At 38.1% G+C, this 21,113-nt stretch overlaps 1 protein-coding gene across 2 annotated transcripts in view; it reads left to right on the top strand.

The window, feature by feature from the left end:
- Positions 1-21,113, top strand: part of Ppp1r12a (protein phosphatase 1 regulatory subunit 12A) — a 144,194-nt gene that overhangs the window by 62,623 nt on the left and 60,458 nt on the right. For both annotated transcript variants that reach the window (XM_004650135.3, XM_045152155.1), the window contains exons 3-4: positions 11,000-11,118; positions 19,611-19,770. In XM_004650135.3, the coding sequence (XP_004650192.1) occupies positions 11,000-11,118; positions 19,611-19,770 (279 nt within the window). The remainder of the gene's footprint in view (positions 1-10,999; positions 11,119-19,610; positions 19,771-21,113) is intronic.

Here is a 21,113-nt window from a genome sequence, read left to right as displayed (position 1 = left end):
GTCCTTTGGCTTTGCAGGCAAGTGTCTTAACTGCTAAGCCATCTCTCCAGACCAATCCCCAGACCTTTTTAAAATAATAGTTTTGCATATTTACTCTGAAAGAAAGTCTTTCATTGGTGCACTATTAATACTTTGTTTAACACTGAATATTAAAACTATCTACTCCTGTGTCAAGATACAGTAGAACACACAGACTCATATAAGCAATATAAAATTTTGTCACATTAAGCTGTATCCTTCCCTAAATTGCCATACAGATATTCCAAAACCTGAAAAACAGCCTAAAATCTGTAACACATCTAGCCTCAGTTATTTTAGATAGGTATTATTCACTTTGTTAGAATAGACAGCTGATTTCAGAGCCCAATTTATTGTTCCAGTCTGTAAGTATCAATTATAGCTCTGTAACTATAAATTATAAATTTAAATTACTGTGTTGAAAACAGGAAATGAAGTTATCTGGAGAAAATTATTAGCTGGCACTATAGTGGCAGAATTTTATTTTTCATTCTTTTTTTCTTTGTAAGCTGGAATTCTTTTTTATTTATTTATTTGAGAGCGACAGACACCGAGAGAGAGAGAGAGAGAGAGAGAGAGAGAGAGACAGACAGACAGACAGACAGACAGAGAATGGGCGTACCAGGGCCTCCAGCCACTGAAAACGAACTCCAGATGTGTGTGCTCCCTTGTGCATCTGGCTAATGTAAGTCCTGGGGAATCGAGCCTCGAACCAGGGTCCTTAGGCTTCATAGGCAAGTGCTTAACCATTAAGCCATCTCTCCAGCCCTGGAATGCCCTTTTTATTGCTACATGTTTGCCAAAGAAATAGATAGAGAGAATGGGTGCCCCAGGGCCTCCAGCCACTGCAAATGAACTCCAGATGCATGTGCCCCCTTGTGCATCTGACTTACGTGGGTCCTGGGGAATCGATACTTGAACTGGGGTCCTTAGGACTTCACAGGTAAACGATCTCTCCAGCCCAGCCCTGGAATATTTTTATAAAAGAAACTTTCTCATATGTGTTATTTGGTTACCCTTTCAGTATATTTTTATTTAAAAATAGCTGTATTCTTTATGTTGTTGCTTATGTATTTGTTTTGTTTCATTAATCTCTGTTTTGCTTTATTTTTTTCATTATATATGGTATTAAGTTTCATAAGGATATTTTTATTTGGTATATAATAATGTCTTTGAACATAACCCTACCCTACTGCTCTTTCTTTTCTTGCCCCCCTCCCACTAGTCTTTTTTGTTCCCCTAGTGTTGCTTTTACTTTTATGTCATGAACGTGTAAGATTTTTATGTATTTATATAAACTCTTATGAACCACAAATAACAGAAAACATGATATATATCTTCCCAAAAATGATTTTGCTGAGCATAATTTTCTCCAGGTGCATCCATTTTCCTGCAGATTTAATATAACTTTGCTCTTATTTAGAGATGAAACAATTCCATTGTGTTTATATACTGTATGTTCTTTATCATACCCCTGTTTGTTACGCAGACAGACATGTATGTATGTGTGTGTGTCAGGTTCCAGAACTTGGCTAATGTGAATAGTGTTGCAGTAATGCAATGTGGCATTGACTTCAGTATATTGACTTAGACCCCTTTGGGTAAATACCCAAAAGTGGTATAGCTGGGTCACATGGTAGATCTACTTTTAGTTTTTTGAGGAACCTCCATATCGATTGCCATTAGTGGCTAAATGAGTAAACATTTCTACCAGCAGTGTATAAGAGTTTCCTTTTATCTTCATACTTGCCAGCCAGCATTTGTTGTTATTTTCTTAATGATTGACAATGTTCTGACTAGGGTGACTTGGGTTTTCAGAGTAGCAGTTTTGTTTGTTTGTTCGTGTTTTGAGATAGGATTTCTTGTAGCCCAGCCTGGCTTCAAACTCACTATGTAGGGAAGGATAACCTTAAACTCCTGATCCTCCTATCTCTACTTCCCAAGTACTAGGACTGTGGGTGTGTGGTACAATATGGTTTCAATATAGTTTTGATTTGCATTTTTCTGCGGACTGGTAATGTCATTTTCTTCATGTTTATTGGCCATTTGTCCTTCATCTTTTGAGAACTTTATATTCATTTCATGACTATACTGTATGCTTATTTAGTTGTTTCTAGTTCTCCTTCTATTCGAAATATTAATTCTGTTAGATGTCTAGCTAGCAAAAAATTTCTACCGTGCTGTAGGCTATCTGCTCATTTGGTTGTTTCCTTGCTGTGCATAAACTCTACTTCCATGAAGTCCTGTTTGTCAATTGTTAGCATTATTTCCTGAAGGACTGGAGTCTCATTCACAAAATATCTATGTTGATGTCTTAAAGAATCTTCCCTCCTTTTCCCTCAAACATTTTTTAATTTATTTTTATTTATTTAAGAGAGAGCACACAAATGGGTGCACCAGGACTTCCACCTGCTACAAATGAACTGTAGATGTATGCACCACCATGTGCATCTGGCTTGTGGGTCCTGGAGAATTGAACCTGGGTCCTTTGGCTTTGCAGGCAAGCACCTTAACTGCTAAACCATCTCTCCTCAAAAAAAATTAAAAATATTTTATTTGTTTATTTGACAGAGAATGAGTGTGCCAGGGCCTTTAGCCACTGCAAACAAACTCCAGATGCACAGTCACTTTGAGCTTTACATACGTGCTGGGGAATCAGACCCAGGTCTTTGGGCATTGCAGGCATGCACCTTAAACACTAAGTCATCTCTTCATCTCCACTCCCCCTCCCCATACAGATTTTAAGTTTCCAGTCTTACATTAAGATTCTTGATCCATTTGAAGTAGCTTTTCATACAAGGTGAGAAATAGGGATATAGTTCCACTCTTGTGCATGTGGTTATTCAATTTTACTATCTTTTCTCAAAAGTATATTTTTGGCATCTTTGTGAAAAATCAATTGGCTTTAGGTGTGTGCAACTATATGTGGGTTGTCTATTCTACTCCACTGATCTGTGTGTCTGTTTTTGTGCCAGTACCGTGCTGTTTTTATTATGATGATCTCAGGTCCTCATGCTTGTGGATTGCATTGTTAGCCACTGAGCCATTTCCCAACCCACCTCTATTTGTCTTAGGGGAACTGGCATGATAGTTTTAAATATCTTAAGGTGGCTAACATCAACAGTTTTATGAAAAACCTCTCCAGCAGGTTTATACTTCCCTCAGGGTAGAGGCCTGGTGGCCTAGTGGTCATACTTGCTCTCTTGTTGCTGTTCTGTAGTCTTTCCTGGAGCCATTTTGTTTGCCTTGCCTCACTGAGCCTTCAAACTACCTAGACATTTTGCTTCTTGATCTGTGGATTTCCTTTGTCCAAATTCAATGTTGTTTTTGTTGTGTTTTCAAAATAAAAATTTAAAGTCATGGTTCAGTAGTAGGCAAGCAAAAGGACCTGAGTTGAGTTCCCTAGAATCCACGTAAAGCCAGACATAGTTGTGTGTGTCTGTAATCCTAGTATTGCTGTGGCACAATGGAAGATGCAGACAGGAGAAGCTCACAAGCTAGCTGTCGAGTAAACACAGCCACAAGCAGCTAGAGACCCTGCCTCAAGCAGTGTAGAAGAAAAACTGACTCACAAGATTGTCCTCTCACCACTGCGTGCCTGCTGTGTCGTGCACATAACCCAAACACACACATATGCACACATCATGTACACAAAAATTAATGAAAAAGCAATCATTTACAAATTTGACAAAAAAAAATACCATCAAACAACTCTCTTTATATCTTAATTCTATCAAAAAAGTTCCTACTAACTGGACATACCAGCTTTGGGGGGGCCTCTTATTGTTTCGTAAATGTAAAAATTTACTTTTTTTCTATTTTTAATAATAATTTTATGATGATTAAATGAGGTACTGTGAAGAAACTGGACCAAGTTTATAGCACATTTGTTTTCAGTAAATATTAGCTGAATTAACTTTATCCGCACATTTTAGTTAAAGTACATAAACTTACACTTTCCCTGAATTGCTTAACAAGAAAACAATCTGCCTTTTAGATTTAGGGCAAGCCTATCTAGATGAGAGAAGCAGAAGAGTTTGAACATGTCATTTATCATATTTGCATCATCCTGTGTCTACTTGGGCCACAAGAAAGTTGGTAAATTCATGGATTTTTATTTTATTTACATATTTCTCATTAAGAACAGTCTTTTGGGGCAGGAGAGATGGCTTAGTGGTAAAGGTGCTTGCCTGTAAAGCCATAGGACCCAGGTTCAATTCCTTAGTACCTACATAAAGCCAAGATACACAGTGTGGCACATGCATCTGGAGTTTGTTTGCAGTGGCCAGAGGCCCTAGCCTGTCTCTTTCTCTATCTCCCCCACACCTCCCCGTGTGTGTGTGTGTGTGTGTGTGTATGAATGAATGAATGGTCTTTTGAACCAGGCATGGTGGTGTATGCCTTTAATCCCAGACCTCAAGAGGAGGATCACTGTGAGTTCAAGGCCAGCCTGAGACTACATAGTGAATTCCAGGTCAGCCTGGGCTAGCACAAGACCCTTATCTCGAGAAAAAAAAAAAAAACCAAAAAAAATATTTTGTTCATGTAGAGCAAACTGTATGTTTTAATTTAAAATTTCAGAAGGGAAAACTCAAAGATCTTAGGAAAATATTTTATATCTGAAATATATTTCTTGCTGTAATAAAAGTTGGTATGTTCATCGAAAGCCATAAAGATATGTTCTCAAATACATTCTTATTTAACTTAAAAGAAACTTACTAATCTTTACTATTATCCCTTATATACATTCAGAATTGGACCCTCATTCTTGAAACTTAAATTTAGATGTACTTTGTTGCATCACAACCATCTCCAATGTACAGTCAAACACTGAGATGTACAATGACTACAAGGTAGTATCACGTTAAGTTTATAGATGTATGTGAAGTCAGTTCTAATCACTTAATAGACTAAATAAACCAATACAGAAGAAACCTTGAGAAAGAAGTAATTAAAGAGAGATTGTAGAGGTGATTTTAACTCTATTAAATGATAAGCAAAGCTTTTACCTCTTAGAAGTCTGGATTTGGTGGCTTGAGGAAAGTTATGTTACTTATACATGATTATGGCAAAGCTGAACTTGCCTGGCCTTTGCTATATTAATATATTTGTTAAAGCATTAATGACTTATGCCCTGAACACTGCAGCAAATAGATGATCTTTACTAAACTCACTTGTTTCTGTTTCCACCAGTTGAGTTAGGTTGCTAGCCTACAGTTAGTTTGTGGTCTCAGCCTGTTAATGCCTATGAGCATTTTGTAATTGAGTTGGGGTGTGTCAAACCAGACAGAACATATGCCAAGAACAGATTTGTGCTATAACTAAGTCGAATACTTCGGCAAGAAGCAAAGGTAGGTCCCACTGAAAGCATACTTGCTGTTATACTTCATGTGTTAACTAAAAGAGTGGAAAAAAAAATCTAGGATTGACTACATAGATTATTTGGCTTATTAACTTCAAATTTATGCTTAAAGATATGTAAAGCATTACAGATGTGGTCTATATAAGAAAGGCACCTAGACTTACAGGTATTAGAGACATGATCAAAAGAAAAGGTTTGGCTTTCACTAAGATGAGTAAACTACACATTTGTGTTTTATGTTAAAGGAAAGGAGTAATATTTATTTGCAAGCCCAGAAAGACAGACATATACACACAGAGAAAGAATGGGCATATCAGGGCCTCTTGCCACTGTAAACCAACCCCAGATGTATGCACTACTTCACTGTGCATCTAGCTTTATGTGGGTACTGGGGAATTAAACCCAGTCTCTCAGGGCTTGCAAGCCAAGTACCTTAACTGCTGAGCTGTCTTTTCAGCACTAGAAATGAGTTCTATATGTATATTATGTTTTATGATTGTTTGTTAACTAAAACGTGGTTGATTGCATTGAATATGGTGACACTTGGTGTGATTGACATCCACCTCATCGTTTTGCACCTAATAGTATAGCTGGACAACCAGGCTGTATTTGATGCATTTCAAAGTGATGTTTGCATGCTTCTACATTCTGTAATAACATAGCAATTTTCTTGGGGACTTCTAAGTGCTGTAAACCCTAAAAGTACAACACGGAACCCCGTTTTCAGAGCAACACTGGTTTCTGTGGAAAAGGACAATATAAACATGCATCTTGTAGTGTATTTCCCCAAATAGTCATTTTTGCATTGGCAACTTGCCATCCTTCCTAAGGGCTGGTGATATGAAGAGCATGAGGAGTCACAGAATATAAGTCATGTTCTGACAAATCAGTAGCTTGCAGTTTTCAGTATTGGTAATTAATAGACTGCAGGATATCTTGAAGTAAATGCCTATACTGTTGGGAGGTGAAATGGAAATTTTTCTTAAAAATAAAATGGCCAAAAAGCCTTTTTTTTTTTTGACTTGCAGGGATTAATAATAATTGAGAATTTGTCTTGCAGACAAATTTAGCCTATCAAATTCCAAAAGGAAATGGGCAGGTACTTTCACATACGTTTACACCAAAGGCACATAAGCTTTTTTTTTTTTTTTAATTTTTTTTGTTCATTTTTATTTATTTATTTGAGAGTGACAGAGAGAGAAAGACACACACACAGAGAGAGAGAGAGAGAGAGAGAGAGAGAGAGAGGGGGGGGGGGGAGAATGGGCACGCCAGGGCTTCCAGCCACTGCTAATGAACTCCAGATGCATGCGCCCCCTTGTGCATCTGGCTAACGTGGGGCCTGGGGAATCGAGCCTTGAACCAGGGTCCTTAGGCTTCACAGGCAAGCGCTTAACCGCTAAGCCATCTCTCCAGCCCCACATAAGCTTTTTTAAACCTATTTTTTTTTTTTTTTAGTTTTTATTTATTTAAGAGAAAGAGGTGGGGGTGAGGGGAATGGGAGTACCAGGGTCTCCAGCCACTGCAAACGGAACTCCAGACGCATGCACCACCTTGTGCTTCTGGGTTACGTGGGTCCTGGAGAATCAAACTGAGGTCCTTTGGCTTTGCAGGCAAGCGGCTTAACAGCTAAGCCATCTCTCCAACACTTTATAAAACTATTTTATGTGACTTTTGTTGTTCAGAGCCTTGCAAGGAAAGTAGTATGTATTGCTGAAGATAATAGTGTAAGTATTCTACTTTTAACTCATCTTTGAAAAGTTTGAGTTGCCCCCCCCCACCAGGAAAGCTTTAAATAATTGATTAAATTTTAAAGAATCAACCATTACAGAATTGTGTTACTGTGTTTTTTTAGTTCATAATATTAGGTAGATAACTTGTGCCAGGTTTTTTACTATAAGAAGGAAAATCGGGCTGGGGAGACTGCTCAGTAGGTAAGGTGCTTGCTGCATAAGCTTGGGAACCTGAGTTCAGATCCTCAGATCTCATGTAAATTGTTGGTTGTGGTAATGCACTCAGATAATCCCAACAGCAGGAAGATGGAGACCAAATCACTGGGACTCCCTGGCTAGCTAGAAACCCTATGGAGAGCAATTGAGGTAGACACCAGATATTGGCTTCTCTTGCATATATATGTGCAGGCACATCTGCACACACATGCAAACATGCGTACATACATGTACACCACACACATAACAGCTTTTCCTGATGAAGTTACTTTCTATTTTTTTTAGTTACTGTGTTCTCCTTATTATTTGATACTCTTCTGTCCCATGCCAAGGGTCAAATAGAGGGATTCAGATGCTCGCTGGATGCCCTGCCTACTTCATCCTTTAGCTAATTTAAAGACAGTTTTTATTAAAATATCAAAAGTGTAAAATATACTACTTTACCTTTCTACATAATCTCTTTATGGTTTAGTTTTTGACAAAGTTCAGAAGATAATGAAGACTACCAAAATTTGACTTATAATTCAGTTAGCACAGAGTCCTACATGCTTATCTAGTATGCCACATGCAAGTTGTAACCAATAGCTTCGTTAGCAACCTTGTACCTTTTGTTAGGTTTTTCAGTTAGAACATATAAATAGTTTTTTTTTTTTTTTAATTCAATTCCTGGGCTGGAGTCTTAGCAGTTAAGTCACTTGACTGAGAAGCCTAAAGACCCGTGTTTCATTCCCCAGAACCCATGTAAGCCAGATGCACATGGTGGCACATGTGCCTGGAGTTCCTTTGCAGTGGCTGGAGGCCCTGGCACTCTCATTCTTTCCCTCTTCTCCCCCTCCCTCTCCCCCTTACATAAATAAAAATTTAAAAATTCAATTGAATATTGTTTATTTGAGGCTTATGCATTCATGCAAAACTTATTTAAATCACTATTATTAGATAATTTTAAATCTCCATCTTGGACAGTTTTACATTGTTTATTTTTATTCCATTCTGGAGAGATTGCTCAATAGTCAAAGGTGCTTGCATACATGCCTGATGAACTGGGTTCATTGCTTCAGTATCCATGTAAAGCCAGACGTACAAAGTGTTACATGTGTTTGGAGTTTGTTTTCAGCAGCCAGATGTCCTGGCATGCTCGTTTTCTCTCTCTCTCTAAAAGATGAAAATACTTTTCAAAAAGAGGAGGGGCACAGAATTTCATCCGGCAAAGTTGTTGTCTCCCAGTTAGCCTCCTCTATGTTAAGAAAATCATTTTTCGTTGTTATTTATTTATTTACTTACTTACTTATTTGCAGAGAGAGAAGAGAGACAGAGAATGGGTTTGCCAGGGCTTACAGCCACTGCAAATGGACTCCAAATGCATGAGCTACTTTGTGCATCTGGCTTATGTGGGTACTGGGGAATTCAACTTGGGTCTTTAGGCTTTGCAGGCAAGTGCCTTAACCTCTGAGCCATCTCTCCAACCCCATTTTTCATTGTTAAATGTAAGCCTGGCTTTTGTTCCTACCTAGTTAATCATTCCAAGAGTTGTCTGTGTGAGGAGCAGTTCAGTCTGGCCTTTCATTTTGAAAGTCTTAAGCAATATCTGTTTGTCAGTTTGCATGTTTATTTTCTTTCAAGGAATCTTTGTATGTTTTATTTCCCTAAGGGTAGTTTTCTTATAGCCTCCACTTCACTTGTTTTGAAGGAACTATAGCCATTTGTTCTCAGTATTTTCGGGATCCCTCAAAGTAAATTTCCAATGTATCAGTTACTACTTTTAGCAGTATCAGTTACTTTTTAATTGCTATAACAAAAAACCTGACCAGAAGCACCCTAGGAAAATGAAGAGTTCATTTTGGCTAATAGTTCCACCAGGTAGAGTCCTTTCTGGCAGACAGGCATTGCAGGAGTGGGAAGCTGACAGAGTGCACCCACATCCTCCAGCAAGGCTCCAAAAGAACGAGAGAGAGAGAGAGAGAGAGAGAGAGAGAGAGAAAGAAAGAAAGGAGAGAGGGAGGGAGGGGGGAGGGAGGGGGAAGAAAGAAAGAAAGAAAAAGCTTAAGTTTTTCATACATACTAGAGGTGTCAACTGAATGTAAAATCTGCAGAACATAGAGACTACTGCTTTTTCTTAGACTAACCAACTTTTGACTGATCTTTGGAGGTTGTTTTTGTAGATAATACCAAGGGAAGGGAGCCATGTAATCATAAGGACCTGAATTTGGATCCCCAGCACCTATATAACAGCTGGGTATTGTAGCTCCTGTAATCTCAGTGCTGACGTGGTAGAGTCTGGATGGATCACTGGGGCTTGGTAATAGCTTGTCTAGCCCAGTCTGTGATTTCTAGGTTCTGTGTCTGTCGTGAGACACCCTGTGTGATCCTGTAAGATGATGTGATTAAGGGTTGACCTCTACTCTCCATATGTATCTGTGCCCATGTGTGCCCTTACACATAAACATGTATACAATACATACCTACACATGTAAAAAAAAAATTTAAATAAAAACATTTGAAGAATAAATGCCATTGGATTCAATTTATTTTTAGGCTTATTAACATTTGCAAATGGTAGTTCTAAAGTGCCAGAGAGCTTTGTAATTAATATGTGTGCTTGAAAACATACCACCTAAATTTATGCTCAAGGACTGCCTGAGGCCCTGCTTTTTGTCAACAGGTTGTGGAACTTTTCTCATGGGTTTCTGTAACATCCTTCCTGTTTACAATATATTTTTGGATTGTGTGTTTGGTTTTAACCTTATGTTTTGGAAGTTGTACTTCATATAGCTTAATCTGTTTTGAACACTATAGCTACTCTTGGTGCTCATTTTATTTTCAATCTTTATGTACTTGCAAAGGAGCCTAGACTACAGAACTAGTTCAAGGCAACTTTTTCTACAAAGTAAGACTGTTAAAAAAAAAAAAAAAAAAACCTCATAGGACTTAAGATTTGGAGCATGGAAATTAGTTAGGAAGCCAGCACATATGGATAATGAAGGTCTCAATGGAGGCAATATAAAATTCTGTGAGACTTTATAATTATTATTAAAAATTCATTTTTCTGTTAGTAATATATATATGTGTTTGGAAATTTAAGAAAAAAAAATTTTTATTTTTTTCGAGGTAGGGTCTCACTCTGGTCCAGGCCGACCTGGAATTAACTCTGTAGTGTCAGGGTGGCCTTGAACTCATGGCGATCCTCCTACCTCTGCCTCCCGAGTGCTGGTATTAAAGGCGTACACCACCACGCCCAGCTCAAGAAATATTATTTTAAGAAACTTCTTTGATAATTTTTTTCTGTGTCTGTATGCATGCATGTGGGGGTGGGGGTACACTCACAGAAGTCACAGGACAGTTTGTGGTATTTGTCCTGCCCTTCCAACCTTTTTGAAACAGAACCTCTCTTGTTTAGCCACAATGTGCAGCAGTCAGTCTGGCCAATGAGCTTCTTGCCTCCACCTCTGCTATAGAGCACTGGGACTATAGAGTGCTGAGAAGATTAGAACTCTGGTTGGCAGACTTGAAGCAAGCACCTTTAATTGTTGAGCCATTTCCCAGCCCTAAATAATACATATGTTCATAAACATTTGTTCTTATTGCTGCCCTGACATAGAAATGTCATCATTCAAGGGTTTTTCCCCCCCAGTAATATTATCTTTGTTTAGCTGTCCTTCCTTTGGTTTTATAGATTTTTGATTGGTCACGGAGCACATGTGGGAGCAGTCAACAGTGAAGGAGATACACCTTTAGATATTGCTGAGGAGGAGGCAATGGAAGAGCTACTTCAAAATGAAGTCAATCGGCAAGGTAATATAAATAGCAATATAATGGAAAAAGTTCAAACTAATTTAGAATATGATACATAACTTTCTTGATAAAAAGTGTTTCCTGGAGCTGGAGAGATGGCTTAGTGGTTAAGCGCTTGCCTGTGAAGCCTAAGGACCCCAGTTCGAGGCTCGGTTCCCCAGGTCCCACGTTAGCCAGATGCACAAGGGGGCGCACGCATCTGGAGTTTGTTTGCAGAGGCTGGAAGCCCTGGCGCGCCCATTCTCTCTCTCTTCCTCTGTCTTTCACTCTGTGTCTGTCTCTCTCAAATAAATAAATAAAAATAAAAAATAAAAAAAAATTTAAAAAGTGCTTCCTGACATAGAAGGACAGTCATAATTAAAATGAATTTGGGGGCTGGAAAGATGGCTCAATGGTTAAGGCCCTTGCCTGCGAAGCTTAAGGACCCAGATTCAATATCCCAGTACCCATATAAGCCAGATGCACAAGATGTTGTGTGCATGTAGAGGCCCTGGCATGCCCTTTCTCTCCCTCCCCACATCCTTTCCCCTCTATCTCTTCCTCTTTCTCCTTTCTATCGGTCAGTGCTCACAAACAAACAATAATAGATAAATAATATATTAACATGAACTTTAAGAATCAGTGTACCACACCTAATTTGAAAAATTTAAGTGATTCTCAACTCTTTGCATGCCATAAAATCAAGCATAAAATCATATGGAAATAAGAATTTTAGAGTGAAATGAAGCATACTTAAAAGAGCTTAGGAAGTGCAGAAGGATGGTGTGACATGTTGTAAATTTATACAAGATTGTCAAAAAGGTCTCCTCAGTAAAGAGGACACGTAAGCTGAGATCTGAAAGAGTGGAAGAAATAAGTTATGCGGATCTGAGAAAAGAGCATTCCAGACAAGACAGCAACAAGTATAAGAACTAAAAGGTGCCTGTGTGTTCAGAAAAGCACCAAGTAGCCTGGCATGATTAGGGCTGGCAAAACAAAAGAACAGACTGGTTGACATTATGAAGGTTGCCCAGGGTTGACAGGATTCTAGTTTTTGTTTTTTTAATTAATAAATTATTTATTTGTGAGTGAGACAAATAGAGAGAAAATGGGCACTCCAGGGCCTCCAGCCACTGCTGTGTTCTTATGCATGTGCCACCTTGTTCATCTGGCTTGCATGGGTATTGGCGAATCAAACATGGGTCCTTAGGCTTCGCAGTCAAGCACCTTAACCACTTAGCCATATCTCCAGCCCCAAGGACTCTAGCTTTTCTTTTTTTAAATTAAGAGCATACTTTGAATGGATATATTATGTGTTCTACCATCTTTTCCCTCCTCCCTGCCCCCATTCTGCAGGGGCCTCTCCTCAGTGGGGTTGCTAATATTCCCCATGAGGATGCGAGTTATGCATTATGGGAGCAGCAGTCAGTTATTAGGGTGAGGCAATGCCTCTGGGCATGACCTCCCAACGTGTGGCTCTTAGGATCTTTCCATCTCTTCTTTGGCAAAACTCCCTGAGTCTTGGTGGGTGTAAGTCTATTTCTTAGTGATGGGGGACTTCAGGCAGAGGACTAACATGATCTTACTTACAAAAAAAAATCCCCTGTTTCTTAGTTTGGGAACTGATTATAGGAGGACAAATCAAAAGTAGAATAGTTAGGAAGTAACTGTGGGAATTCAAAAGAAGGTGGACCTCAGAGGTAGTAGAATAGACTAAGTAATGAGAAGAGGTTGGAGTGTGTGTGCAAATATTTTAGAGGAGAGAGTAAAATAGGGTTTTGCTGTGTGGTCCAGGCTGACCTTAAACTGGCAGTTAGTTCTTTTGTCTCAGTCTCCTGAATGCTTTGATTACAAGTGTGTGCTACCACACCCAGATTTTGATGGTCTGTCTGAGCCAAGAGTATTACTAGGTGATACAGGATGTGTAATAAGGAGGCCAAAGTTTGTTTTGTTTCTTCAAGGTAGGGTCCCAGGCTGGCCTTGAACTCATAGCAGCCCTCCTACATCTTTCCTCCTAAGTACTGGGATTAAAGGTGTGTAGCACCATGTCTGGTGAGTCCAAGATTTTTAATATGAACAGATTTTTTTCTATTTGAGATGTGAAGCTTGGGAGGAGAATAATTTTCAGGGAAAGATTAGGAATTCATTTAAACATTGTTTACTTTTGCCTATTAGATATTAAGACATTGAATGTATGAGCTTGGAGAGAGGTACAAGGGAAAACTATGTTTGAAAGATCCATTGATAAATGAGAAAGGATTGCTACTGGGTACAGATCTTCTCTTAGAATTATTACAATGATAGTTGAATAACTGCAAATTTATGAAAATTGAGTTGTACATTATAAAGTTTATATGAACTGTATCTCATATAATTATCATGTTCTATCTTAATTAAAAGTGTTTTAAAAACATGCAATATGTGATTTTGCTTCTGGAAATAATGTCCAAAAATAAATACATAAAACAAGTTCTTAAAGAGAAATTTATTCATCCATGATTTTAGTAGCGCTGTTCACAATAACCAAAAGGTAGAATTATATTAAATGTTCACTAGTGGAGAAATAGGTAAACAAAATGTGGTGTACAATACAGTGCTGCTTTATTCAGCATATAAGAAGAAAGGAAATGTTGATATATTAGAATATGAATGAACCTTATGGAGATTATGCTGGTATGTAAGCCAGGGTCAAAGGGACAAATACTGTATTAGTAATTTCACCTGTATGGTGTTCCTAGAATAGTCACATTCATAAAGAAAGTACAGTGGGGCACATAGCACTTGGGGGTTTGAAACAGGAGAATTGTGAGTTCGAGGCCAGCTTGTGCTACATTGAGACCCTGTCTCTCAGAAAAGGAAGAAGAGGACCGAGCAGAAGAAAGCAATGGGGAGTTTTGTTTAATGGATTCAGAATTTCTGTTTTGCAAGATGGAAAAAAGAGTTCTGGAGTTGGTTGTTAACACTAGTGGATAAAATGCTTAAAACTGGTTAAGGAGGCTGGAGAGAAGGCTTGGTGGTTAAGGCAATTGCCTATAAGGCCTAATGACCTGGGTTCCACTCTCCAGTACCCACATAAACCCAGATGCACAAAGTGGTGCATGCATCTGGAGTTCGTTTATGGGGACTAGAGGCCCTAATGTACCTTTCCCTTCTCTTCCCCTTTCCCTTTCCCTTTCCCTTTCCCTTTCCCTTTCCTTCCTTCCTCCCCTCCCCTCCCTCTCTGTCTCTTGTACATCTACAAATAATTTTTTTTAAGTGCTGGGGAGATGGTTCAGTGGTTAAAGGTGCTTGTCTGCAAAGCCTGCCAGACCAAGTTCAGTTCACCAGGATCCACATGAAGCCATATGTACAAAATGGTGCATGTATCTGCAGATCGCTTACAGTGACAAGATGCCCTGGCATGTTGTTTCTCTCTTACAAAATATTTTTTAAATTATTTTTTAATGTGTGTGAGAGAGAGAATTGGCACACCAGGGCCTCCAGCCGTTGCAGTTGGACTCCAGATGCATGTGCTACCTTGTGCACATGTGTGACCTTGCACACTTGGCGTTGCCTTGTTCATCTGGCTTATGTGGGACCTGGAGAGTCGAACTTAGGTCCTTAGGCTGCATAGGCAAGTGCCTTATCCACTAAATCTTCTCTTCAGTCCAATAAAAATGTTTTAAAGAAAAACTGGTTACGATGACCTGTGGCTATCTGCAGCTCACTGCACTTGCCTAGCCTCGTGAGAAGAGGTTCTTAACCTTCAACTCTCTAGCTGAGTGTGGGGGGGTGGCGGTTAAAGAATCAAAATTTGAAGTAGGGCTTCTACTAAATTCATCATATTCTTTCTTACCTTTAGAAGATTGAAAAATCATGTCAAACCATTTGAAGAAAAATTATAAGATATATTGAAAATGTCAACCATATTCAGTAGACTATGGTCTAACTTCTTGTTTGAACTTATTATAAAATGATAAAAGTATCTAACTACTTTGTTATGCCTTCTTGAATGTTGCCTGTGTGCTTTCATAGTGAGATGCATATGAGAGCATGCTATTTTTATTGTTTGTTTGTTTGTTTTGTCAGGACTCTTTAAGTTTAATTATTTGTAGGTTGGCAACTGGAGCTATGAATTTCATTTCAGTTAAATAGAATGTTTTAGTATATTTATTTTCAAAAAGGTCCTAAGTTCCTAAAATATGGTCACATCTGAACATAATTACACAGAAGAAATGAAGCTAGGTAAGAGTAGACTGTATGACTCCATTCTATAAAACTCTCAAAAATACAAACCTATAGTATATATAGTATATAGTATAGATCAGTGATTACCTGGTAAAGAGCAAGACCAAGTTTAACCAGATTGGCAAGACTCAGAATTGCAATGGGCATAAAAATTGGGGAGAATATTTTTGTTTTATTGGCTTGATTGTGATAATGATGTCATGTCATATGCATGCATTAAGATTTTCCAAGTTGTACATCTTAAATGTCTGCTTCTTGTACATCAACTTTACCTCAGTAAATTTGTTCACAGAAGGAAAAACAAAAAAGGAACCATAAAGAAAATGGAGGCATGGCTCAATGGTAGAGTGCTTGCCTAGTATACTTAAGTGCTAGATTCAGTTTCCAATACCACAAAACAAAATAAATGATTAAGATGGGCAGGGCAAGTGTTGCTAGCTGTGGACAACACTAATGTGTTTGGCTTGTATGCATCTCTTTCTTTTTTTTTTTTTTAAGAATATATTTGGAAGGACATGCCAGAGTCTCTTGCCTCTGTAAACAAGCAAGATGCTTACTTTTTAATATTTATAGCTTTATATGGGTGCTGGGGTATCAAAGCTAAGGAATAGTGCCTTTAACCGCTGAGCCATCTCTCTAGCCAGCCACTGTGCATCTGAACCACCGTACCAGTCCTCTGCAGCTTGGAAGAACACCTTTCCACCCAGTCTGTGCAGAGGATCCTACATCTTTGTACTTTGTCTGTGGCTTTCTGGGTTTTGTATTTTCCTTATTTCTCTCCAAGTCTAGCTGCATTGAAGAGTTAAATTACTTAAGATTATGAATGAAACTATAACAACAAAAGAAGAAATTGGGCTTGAGGGATGGCTCAGTGGTTAAAGGTGCTTGCTTACAGAAAAAAAGCCTGATGGCCCAGCTTTGATTCTCCAGTATGCACATAAAGCCAGATGCCCTTGGTGGCAGGAGCTTTCCTCCTCCCTTCTCTCTCTTTGCTTGAAAATAACTTATAAAATATTTACAGAAAAAGAAGTCATGATTAGGTAAGTTCATGGGGGAAAGTGAAATGAGATAGAAGCAGATTCAGAGAATACTTGACTTTGGTTGACATACTGGCTTTGTGCGATGCTACAGATAGCGGTGCTCTTGGAATTTAGGAGATGTTAAGATACTGGAAGATTCTGGGAAGTAGTAAATGTAATGATGCTAGAAAGGAAAAGTGAGGAGCTAGTAGTAATAATAGTGCAGATAGCACAAATGCAGTGAAAGAAGGTCCTGTGTGGTTTATTTTATTCTCAGTTATATTCTCTGGTGATTATACTACGTTTACTCCCATTTTGTAGATGAGAAAATTAAGGCTTAGTGATTTTTTCCCAAGTCAGACAGATGAGAAATTGATAATGCTATGGTTCCCAAACTGTGATTCTGCATTCCTGAAACATGCTGAATTTTATTAAGAGTGTGTCTTATTTTTTTTTTATTTATTTATTTGAGAGCGACAGACAGAGAGAAAGACAGATAAAGGGAGAGAGAGAATGGGTGTGCCAGGGCTTCCAGCCTCTGCAAACGAACTCCAGACGCGTGCGCCCCCTTGTGCATCTGGCTAACGTGGGACCTGGGGAACCAAGCCTCGAACCGGGGTCCTTAGGCTTCACAGGCAAGCACTTAACCGCTAAGCCATCTCTCCAGCCCTAAGTGTGTCTTAGAAAGCACTTCATGATGATCATTTTAGTCACATATTGTAAATGTATATTTATGTAGCGTAATTTAATTACAACAAAACAAAAGTGTAGAGGAGTCTCTAATAGATTTTAATAATTACAAATAGCACCCTAAACATCTCAAGCAGTGAAAAAAAATTCTGCAGTTTACTCTTTCTCAGTGTTGCTCTTTCCCTTTAGCCCAGGCTGGCCTCAACCTCAAGATCTTCAGCCTCCAAGTGTTGAGATTGCATGCGGCTTTTTAAATTTTTATATATTTCATCAGTAACTAGTTATGTTGAAGTAAATTGCCTTTGAAATTAGTAATGACTGAACGGAAACTTAAGAGAATTCTGGTTCATATTTTAATGTGATTTTTCTTTTTTTTTTTTTTAGTTAGGGACACATTGATTTTTGACTCTCTGAGCTGACCAAATTCCAGCTTAATTTTGTTTTAGTTTTCCTAGGAGACATGGCTGCATTTCAGTATAACACTACTCTAAACTAGTAGTGCCAGTGTTAATCGCTGTTAATCATTCTATCATTACTCACACTTTATCATTACATCCTATTGTTTGTGTTGTTTGAAAGCACTGGAATTACAGCATATGAGTTAAGGACCAGGTAAATGTGATATAAGATTTTCTGTTAGAGAAATACAGAAAAAGAGAAGTAGAGAAGAGTTTTAGCACTGGTAATAGTCATCTACATCTTAGTGGTGACTTCTGATCTTTATAGGTGTTGCTTCCACAGCAAGCTCTGAGGTAGGTATTGTCATCATGGGGATAGATAGAATTGAAGACTTAAGCGTAGCATGGTTGCCTTACCCATAGTGATACAGCAGTGAGTGGTAGAGGTAGAGATGATCCCAGGCAGCTTAGGTTCAGCAGCAAGTGCTCAAGCCATCCTTCTAATGACCAAAGAAATTAATACATTTTTGGCATCAAGAATAAGTCAAAGCACTGAAATTGGAAAACAAATCTAGCATAGAGTTTTGGCAGGCTTTGTTTTATTTGAAAAAAAATATTTGTAAGTGTTTGTGTAATATTTTTGTGTAGTATATTTGTGCAGATGTACATGCCCAATGCATGTGCATGTGGAGGCCAGAGGAGAATGTCAGATGCTCTGTATTGCTCATCTACAGAATTCCTTGTAACAGACTCTCCATGAACCCAGAGCTACAATTTTTGTGAGCCACAGGACTATTGTTATCCTGATAATATCTCATGCTCATTAGCATCTGTCATTTTTGCCCTGCTTTATGTCTTTTCACATACATAACACTTATGCCATGTTATAGTAAGTTCACTTCTCATGAAATACTTGGCATACAGTAGGCTCATACACAGAGCATAGACGATGGATGGATGGATGGATTGAGAAATCCTGACTAGTCAATTGGATACATGGCTATAGATTGTGGGAAAGATAAGTTGAGGAGGTAAAAGTGTGTTCCCTTTTTTTGTATTTATTCATTCATCATTCATTTAGTAAACATCTCAGTACTTAGTTTGTTTCCAGTATTCTCCCAGATGGTAGTTTTACAAAATAAAAAAGGAATGCCTTTACCTTTGATAAGCTCAGTATTCTGGAGTAAAATAGATTGCAAGCACATTATAGAATATTTTAAGTACCCATTGGTGTTTGAAACCATAAGACAACACAAGATCATGTAGGATTCTCTTTACTAATTTAGTTTTTCCCTCAAGATGCAGGACTCTGAAGATAACAACGTAGAGAATCTCATTTTTTTATTCTTCCTGCTTCTATCGCCTCAGCCTATCATAGTGCTTTTAAGTGAATGAACATCTTTATAACTTAGTGAAATAATCCTAAGCATATGTACGATGTACTGTGTTGAAAAGAATTTGGAGAGAAAGGCAAGTTAGAGCCTGATAGATTGCTTTGTAGGTGTGTGTGTGTCTGGTGTGCATGTGTGTGAAGGCCAGAGTTTGTCACCTGGTATTTTCCTCTATACCTCACCACCTTGTACTTTGAGACAGGGTCTCTTGTTGAACCCTAGAGCTCACCAATACAGTCACTAGCCAGCCAGTGAGTCCCCGGGATTCCCTGCCTCCACCTCCACAATACTGCGGTTACAGGCTCTCACCACCATGCCCACTGAGTCATCTCCCCAGATTCTGATACATTTTTAGACATTCAGTTTGTAGTGCCCAGCAAGCATTTGTACATAATTGATTGAAGTTTAGCATAGAGTGCCCGAGATACAAATTTGAGAATTATTCACATGTAATAGTATTTAAAATACTTTATTTTGCTCAAAAGATACTACCTTATGGAATGGTCAAATTTTATAAAATAAAGCAAAGAAAATAATCACAAGGTAAAAAAAAATCAAAATAATACTGTTGGCCAAAAGCTAGATAATCAGTAGAGAAGGCTAATACATCTCTAGTATCCCCACATTCCTTTATTCAGCCAACATGTTAGAAACAGCCACTTTTCAAAACTATGGCTCCAGTTTTAGTTTTCATTTAAACTATGTTTCAAATAATTTTATTTCCCTGAGTAGGAATAGAAACAACATTGATAATATATATAATATATGTTTGTTTTCTTTGGCCAAAGGGGTTGATATAGAAGCGGCTCGAAAGGAAGAAGAACGAATAATGCTTAGAGATGCGAGGCAGTGGCTGAACAGTGGCCATATAAACGATGTCCGGCATGCAAAGTCTGGAGGTACGGCTCTGCACGTTGCAGCGGCCAAAGGCTACACAGAAGTTCTGAAGTGAGTTTTGCTACTCCTTTTCTTCAAATGTCAACAGCCACAATTTAGAAGCAGCTTACAAAGGGGTCACATAGTTCTGCTTCATAAAGAGAAAATCATCTGATAGTTTCTTACAGTTCTTTCAGTTTCATATTTTAAATATTTCTGCTTTTTTTCAGTTGTAGTTTTTTTCATAAAGTGAATAAATTTCAGTCAAATATTATGTTACATTTTGTTCATGAAATTATTCAAGTCATTTTGAGGTTCCCATATTGAGTAACTATATTGCTAAGACTAAGAACAATGTTGCATAAACAATGAGTTGAGAGTTTGGTATTTGCTAAATACTTGTTTACATTTCATTTATATCAGGTATAGTTTTCCTTTTTATGGTACAAACACTAATTCAAAGAGCTAATAACCTAATATTGAATATTAATCCATAAGCATCGATGACTATATATGGCTGTATGTTGATCCACTAATATCCTGAAACAAAGTTCCTTCTTTTCAGTGTGTGTGTGTGTGTGTGTGTGTGTGCGCGCGCGCGCGCGAGCGCGCATTTTACTTAAGCAATTCAGAAGTAATACTAATTGGAAAAAATGTCTCAGCGAGTTAACTTTTGTGACATGTATGTGAAACGATTAAGACCAGCCTTCACAAAACAATGGGTTTTTTGTTTGTTTGTTTTGGTTTTTTGTTTTGTTTTGTTTTTTGAGGTAGGGTGTCACTCTAGCCCAGGCTGACCTGGAATTCACTATGTAGTCTGTCTGGCCTCCCGAGTGCTGAAATTAAAAGTGTGCTTCCTTTTATGTTGTTTTAATCCATTTGAGCTTCTCATATCAGTGCCTTCCTTATTTTCTGTCATCAACAAAAACAATGAAGGCATTTACCATTCTCAGCTTTCCTGTTCTTTGCAATTTCTACATAATTTCAATAATGTAGGCCTCCTAGAATAGTGAGGTTCCTGCTTATTTTCTTGTCTATCTTTGTTTCTGTCTAATACTTTAAAACACTCAAAACCCATTAACAAGCAGAATGAACGTAATGAATTGCCAGTAGAACTTTTTTAAAATAATACAAATTCTCATTTTAAATAATACAAATTCTCAGAGTATTACTTACAATAAACCTAAGAATTATTTCTTCACCCTCTTGCTTTAGCAAATGTAAAGCATGAATATTGGGTTCTATCGTCATGACTCTGGAGGCTACTAGAAGAATTAAATTAATAAATTATGGCTTATCTTTTTGTTTGAATACTCTAGTAATTAAAAGATGAATGGCTGAAGCCACATGTAGTGGTTCATTTTTATAATCCCAAATCACTATGAGTTCAAGGCCAGCCTGGTAGCCTGGTCTAC

Source organism: Jaculus jaculus, chromosome 6, assembly GCF_020740685.1.
Source record: "Jaculus jaculus isolate mJacJac1 chromosome 6, mJacJac1.mat.Y.cur, whole genome shotgun sequence".
Classification (NCBI taxonomy): Eukaryota; Metazoa; Chordata; class Mammalia; order Rodentia; family Dipodidae; genus Jaculus; species Jaculus jaculus.
This window is presented reverse-complemented; position numbering and strand designations above follow the sequence as displayed.